General features: G+C 53.9%; 1 protein-coding gene across 2 annotated transcripts; it reads left to right on the forward strand.

The window, feature by feature from the left end:
- The first annotated feature begins 262 nt into the window (after window positions 1-262).
- EIF1AD (eukaryotic translation initiation factor 1A domain containing) lies at window positions 263-6091 on the forward strand. 2 transcript variants are annotated; one of them, XM_024210747.3, is made up of 7 exons: window positions 263-354; window positions 1311-1403; window positions 2095-2265; window positions 2842-2950; window positions 3200-3308; window positions 4953-5003; window positions 5348-6091. In XM_024210747.3, the coding sequence occupies exons 3-7, from the start codon at window positions 2179-2181 to the stop codon at window positions 5514-5516; spliced, it is 525 nt and encodes a 174-aa protein (XP_024066515.2). In that variant the 5' UTR covers window positions 263-354; window positions 1311-1403; window positions 2095-2178; the 3' UTR covers window positions 5517-6091. The 2 variants fall into 2 exon arrangements, with proteins under 2 accessions (XP_024066515.2, XP_024066517.2); XM_024210749.3 differs by having other exon boundaries at window positions 5351-6091.
- Window positions 6092-6167: the final 76 nt, after the last annotated feature.

The following is a 6167-nucleotide window of genomic DNA, read 5'->3' on the forward strand; positions in this document are numbered from 1 at the left end:
TCCAAGGGACGCTCCAGCCACATTTGAACCACAGAGTTCAGAATCTACACTCTAGCCAGTTGAAAACTCGATGGTACCCACTAATCCTTCCGCCGGCAGTAACCAATGGGCGGAGGCCAGCCTCTGACGCCGCCTGTTGTCGTTGGGGCTGGCCCGTAACAACCCTTCCATCCCATAATAACGCCCCCGGGCTGCCCCGTGCGTTAGCTGGGGCCGAGAGGGCAGGGCGAGGAGGCGCCCGGAAGTGGGTCAGGAGCCGGAAGCGAGCGGAACACCCGGAAGTGGAGCGGGGAAGGGTTAGGGGAGCACAGGAGGCGGAAGCGGTTGACTCGACTCAGTCCCATGTGGAGAGAGGTAGGGACGGGAGGCTCCAGCGGAGGCGGCAGGGACACCCCCGTCCTGGGGAGAGGGGGAGGCGGCAGGGACACACACACCAGTTTTCTCCCCCCGGGTGTTAGGGCAACAGGAACCCCCCCCCCCCCCCCCCCCCCCGTGACATGGAATAGCCCTGGGAGGGACCTGGTCCTCGCGTCTGGGTGAGGAGATGGAGAATCAAATGGGACTAATCTCTGCGATGGGGGAGGGGGTAGGACTCCTGGGTTCCAGCCCAGCTCTGGGAGGTGTGTGTGTGGGAGGGGTCTAATGCTTAGGGCAGGGCTGGCATAAATCTCAGCACGGACTGATGATGCAGGCATTATCCCCATCTTTTTAAGTGAGGGAAACTGAGTCACGGAGGTGACTCATTCACTCGACCCCATTCGTCTGTCTCTGACTGCAAGGAAACCATAACAGGGTTATGGCACAAAGTGGCAGGATCAACCTCTTCTTGGTTTCCATGGTCTCTGTGGGGTCTTTGCTTCATTCTCTGATGTGGATGAGATTTTATCTGGGAAGCTGATTCAGCCCTGAAGAATTAATCTCTCTCATGCAATCATCAGCAGAATTGCTGGCAATCTTTCCACGGCCCAGTGGGATGGTGTACTCAATTGGCACTCAAAATGCCTGGGATCTATTCTGTGTTTTGCTCCATCTCTGCCTCAGCTTCACCTCCCACTGTTTGCCCTGTGTTGTCCCTTCCCCATCCTGTGCCCCAGTTCCCTATTGATGATCCTGACCTCCTCGTGTTAAAGCACTTTGAGATTCACGGCTAAAACATTCTCAGTGGAATTATTACTACGGGAGACAACGTGTGGAGCCTGGCCTGGAATTTTCCAGCAGAATGGAGGAATCTTGGAGCTGCCTCATTTCCTGAGTGAGGGAGTCTCAGTCCATTTCCATGACCCACAGAGTTGTCTTTGTTCCTCTTCCAGTGTGTCCAATGCTGGTGGATGCCTCGAGGACTGAATTCAGTGCTGGATCCTCAACTATCAGAGACGGACAGCCTCTTTTTATCCCCCAAACAGGTACCTTGCAGGTAGTGATGCTGCTGGCTTCCTGGGAGAGCAGGCAATCTCTGCCCCATCCTGGGGGGAGTAGAGAAAGTAGATGGGGCATCTCTAGTAACCTTTTCTGATAACCTAAGATCAAGGGGACATCCTTGATGGATAGGCAGTGTGGTGTAGTGGGCAGGGTGCTGGCCAGGGATCCAGGGCTGCCTGGGTTCTGTTCTGCCCCCTCCATAACCCTTCTCGCTGTGCCTCATTTTCTCCTGCCCTTTGTCTATTTAGACTGCAAGCTCCTCAGGGCAGGGACTGTCTCTCACTGTGTGTCTATGCAGTGCCTGACACAATGGGGCCTTGATCTCAGTTAAGGGGCTGGCAGGCACTCTGTGCCTACATGGTACTGGGTGCTGTACAGACCCTGATGCCATCATGCCTGGCGGTACACAGACACTTAGTGAGAAGCAGTCCCTGCCCCCAAAGAGCTTGTACTCTATCTAGACAAAGGGTCTGTGGGGGGGAGGGAAAACTGAGGCACTGAGTGGCAAAAGGACTTGCCCAAAGTCAGCAGCAGAGCTTGCAACAGAACCCAGATTTCCTGGCTCCCAGCCCAGTGCCCTTCTCACTGGGGGACTCTTTGCCTTTAGAAGCTTATTTGATCTTGGGAAGACGCAACAAGACTCTTCTCCCTCTACTGTTCCTTCTCTCCTTATAGCCTTCCAGAGCACGTGTGCCTTCCAGCCATTCAGCACTTCACCCGCCCAGCAGGGATCCTGTCCCTGAGGGCTAACGCACCAGGATGTCCCAAGCAACCAAACGCAAGCATGTGGTGAAAGAGGTGTTGGAGGAATACGTGGTGCCATCTCCTCAACAGCAGATTGTCCGGGTGAGAGAGGGAGCAACCCTGCTTAGCTGGGCTCCACTGGGACCTTGGGAGTTTTCACTTTCCTTTGCAGCATGGGGTGTGGGTTGCTTGCGAGGAGCATCTGGGCATGTCTCATCTCAGCACTTTCCTGCCATCATATCCCTTGAGCACTGGTGAGCTCCTTGCTTCAGAGGAAGGCAAGAAAACCCCCGAATATATCTGTCCAATTGTGCATTGGGGAAGAAAATCCCTTCCTGCTCGCTGAAGGCGACTGCAGTCCAATCTCATGCTTCAGGGCTTCAGCCAGTCATTGTCTTGCTGGGTAAGCAGACCAGGTGGAGTGTGAGCCATCTGAAAGCCCTACATGGGCAGAAGATTTCAAGGCCAAAATTGGAGCCTGATCATCTAGTCTGAACTCCTGCATAAGTCAAGCCATGGAATACCCCCCCACAGCCATTCCTGCATCCAGCCCAGCTCTGGTGGTTGAGCTAGAGCATCACTTTGAGACAGGCCCTAATCTGTAGGTGCCAAGTGCTGGAAAATCCACTCCCTCGGGAAGCAGCTCCTGTGGTTAATCCCCCTTGTTCCTTCTGCCAGGTCCTGGGGACCCCAGGAAACAACCTCCATGAGGTGGAAACAGCCGAGGGGACTAGATTCTTAGTGAGCATGCCCACAAAATTCCGCAAGAACATCTGGATCAAACGAGGTGAGTACAGTGCAGCTGGGTTTATGGCACCTCTTGAGGGGAAAGGCCCCATATCCCACCTCCCCTGGGCACAGATTGGAATCCCCACCCCAAAAGAGGAAGAAGCTCTGTGTCCCATTCCCTGCCCACCAGTCCCCCCACTCTGGGGCTAGATGAGAGCTGGCACTCCCTAGAGGGGAAAGGCCCTGTATCCCATTCCCCATCTCCTAAACCAGCCAAACTCCCCACTCTGTCCCTCTATCATTGCAGGTGACTTTCTGCTAGTGGACCCCATCGAAGAGGGCGAGAAGGTGAAGGCTGAGATCAACTTTGTGTTGTACAAGGACCATGTGCGGTACCTAAAGAAAGAAGGGCTCTGGTAGGAGTTGGAGGCGTGGGGGAGGATGCGTGCGTGTGTGATGAGCCTGAGCTCCCAGACTCCCTGCTCTTGCCCCTCTGGCACCAAGGTGCTGGAGAAAAGAGTTAGTGAGGATTGGCCCAGGCCTGAGTGTCCCTCCTGAGGCTGAGATTTCATCAGTTGGTCCCTTCTGCTCTTTATATCCCTCCCTGAGCCTTGCTGCTTCCCCCCAGTGGTGCCCATGTGTCACCAGCCCTGCCTGGGCTGTCAGGAGCAAGGTCCATCTTGTAGGAAGAGGAGCCTGCAGGACATCTTTCCCCCTCTGAAGCAAGTGGGCCAGTCTTGGGGAATCTAGAAAGCTCCCAGCCTCCCTGGCATAGATTTACTCATGACACTCAGCATGGAATCCCAGCGCCTCTTGCTGTGGGATTTCTCCTCACAGCCCTGCCCAGTAAGGAAGGATTAGCCCCTTTTTACAGATGAGGAAACTGAGGCACAAGATACACAAAGCAACTCGCCCAAGGGCAGTAGCAGAACCAGGAACTGAACCCTGCTCTGCCCCATGCTGGGCTAGTGGCCCTAGACCACCCTAACGGAGAATCCACCCCAGCCCTGGATAAGCTGTTCCAAGGACTAGTTTCCTTCACTGCTCAATTTGGGCTTCAGTTCTGAGCCTAGGGCTGAGGGTTGATTCCCACCACTCGTGAGCTGTAGGAATAGAAGCAGAGCAGTTAGCTCCATGGGCATTGGATGCAGATGGGGTGGTAGTTCTCCAGCAGGGGGCCCATTGCTTTGGCAGCAGATGCTGTTTATAATCAGTTTGGGGCTGCTGTGACTGTTGCTGGGATCTTGTCTCAAGAAGAATGTTGATAAATTGGAGGGGGCAGAGAAGAGCCACAAGAATATAAGGATTGGTGACAGACTCCAGAGCTCAATCTTAGCTTAAGGGGTGATTTGAGCCCACTCTATATGTACTTGCATGGGGAACAGAAATTTGACAATAGGCTCTACAATCTAACAGACAAACATTGAACAAGAGCCAATGGTTGGAAATTGAAGTTAGACACATTCAGATTGGAAAGCAGAGGGTTCATTGGAACAACTGACCAAAGGCTGTGGTGGATTCATCAGTGCTGGCAATTTTTAAATCCAGCTCAGAGGTGATTTGGAAAGACTTGATGTAGTTTGAATAGAAATTAATTCAGAGCAGTCCTAGAGCCTGTTGTACAGGAGTCAGATTAGATGATCCCTTTTCTAGCCACCTGATCTAGGACTCCTTAACATGAGGGAGGCAGGGATGGAGTAAAGGAAGTTTCCCTCTACAAAACTTTTGAAAACTAACTTGGCCAAAACCAAGTCTCAGGTTCTAGTTTAACTGAAAAACTGTCAAATGAGGTTTTGCCACAAGTTTGGGTTTTGGTGCAAAGTAGTTTGTCTGTCGATTGTGTTGGTGGGAAAAATCGGTCTGTGCTGGGGTTACTAGTGGCCCCTTTTGCACAGCAGCGGCTGTGTTGGCTGAAGCAGTCCCATGCCCTGGGCAGGGGCTGGAGTGGAGAGGAAAGGCCCCATATCCCATTCTCGGCAGCCCTCCCTAGAAGGGAAATGTCAGAGCCATTGTCTCAAAGCCAGGGCTGTTCTATCATCTCATGCCTTTTCCTCCCACAGGCCTGAGGCCTTCTCTGACACTGCAGAAAGTCAGCCCAGCTCTGAGGCCAGGTGAGTGGGGAAAGGAGGGGGATGGCTGCTTAACTGTCCAGGAATAAATTAGACTGGAAATTACATTTCAGCCCCTCTGAGGGAGGTTCTGGAATGGGGATGGGGGCAAACAGCCCAATGAGTTTACAGAGGGAGCTGGATATGGGTCTGACTGGGATTCTACGACGGGGTGGCTGCGATAGCAGGGATGGGGCTCACTGGTCCAGAAGGTCCCTTCCAGTCCTAGGTAACCCAGGTCTCCAGTCTTAGGCTAGTGCCCCGATCAGGGGGCCGCTGCCCCAAGGAGGAAGCCAGGTGATGGCTAGGGCCACAGGCCTAGAACTGACAGCCACCCCTTTCTGCAGCAGGGAAGGGGAGCAAACGGCTGCCCGCTCCTCTGGGGAAGAGGACTCAGACGACGACAGTGACCTGTTTGTGAACACGAACAGACTGCGCTACGGCTGCACAGAGAGCGAGGACGACAGTGAGGAGGAGGCAGCGGTGGCCAGTGACCAGGATGAGAAAGAAAAATAGTGACCCAGAGCAGGAAAGCTGATCTAGCCTCCTAAACACCTCATGCAGGAGGAGCCTGATCCAGCAGGAAGAAGACTGCTTTCTGGGGCCTGAACTCACATCCACCAGCCTGGGGAATGCTCCAGCTGGCTTGGAACTGCCTCAGTGCTGCCCCCTGCTGGGGACACATTTCTTCCCTCCATCACCTCTGCTGTCTGAGCCATGAGTTGCTGCAGCATCCAGCTCACTAGAGATGAAGGTGCTGGGCCTGTTGTGCCCAATGCATGGTTATTTCACTGTTCACCCAGCCCACTCTGGGGGAAAGAGTGGCACTGCTCCTTGGGGCAGAGGGAAATGGGGTTCTAGGCAGCAGTGCTGCTTGAAGCTGTAAAGAGGGGGCTGGGGAGGAGTAAAGTTATAGCAGCTGGGAGGCCTCATCTAAGATGGAGCAGCCCAGCATCAGCATCCCTTATCAGCCCCTTTTAATGGGGGACTGGACTGTGCCCTCTGCTCTAATGCAAAGCACTGGGTGCTGTCTGTCCTAGACACTATTGCTGTGTAATAAGCTGTCTCCCCTCTGCCTTATTCAATAAAGACTTTCCTACAGGCAGCCAGTTGGGTTGATTTGAAACTGCACAAGAATGAGCAGCCTGGTCCCGGGCCAGCTGGTAC

This window comes from Terrapene carolina, unplaced genomic scaffold (assembly GCF_002925995.2).
Source record: "Terrapene carolina triunguis isolate 2854851 unplaced genomic scaffold, T_m_triunguis-2.0 Scaffold89, whole genome shotgun sequence".
In the NCBI taxonomy this organism is placed as follows: domain Eukaryota; kingdom Metazoa; phylum Chordata; order Testudines; family Emydidae; genus Terrapene; species Terrapene triunguis.

Coding starts and splice junctions, on each gene's coding strand:
- EIF1AD (XM_024210747.3), top strand. CDS start 2,179: ATGTCCCAAGCAACCAAACGCAAGCATGTGGTGAAAGAGGTGTTGGAG. Junction 2,951..3,199: donor GAACATCTGGATCAAACGAG/GTGAGTACAGTG, acceptor CTATCATTGCAG/GTGACTTTCTGCTAGTGGAC. Junction 3,309..4,952: donor CTAAAGAAAGAAGGGCTCTG/GTAGGAGTTGGA, acceptor TTCCTCCCACAG/GCCTGAGGCCTTCTCTGACA.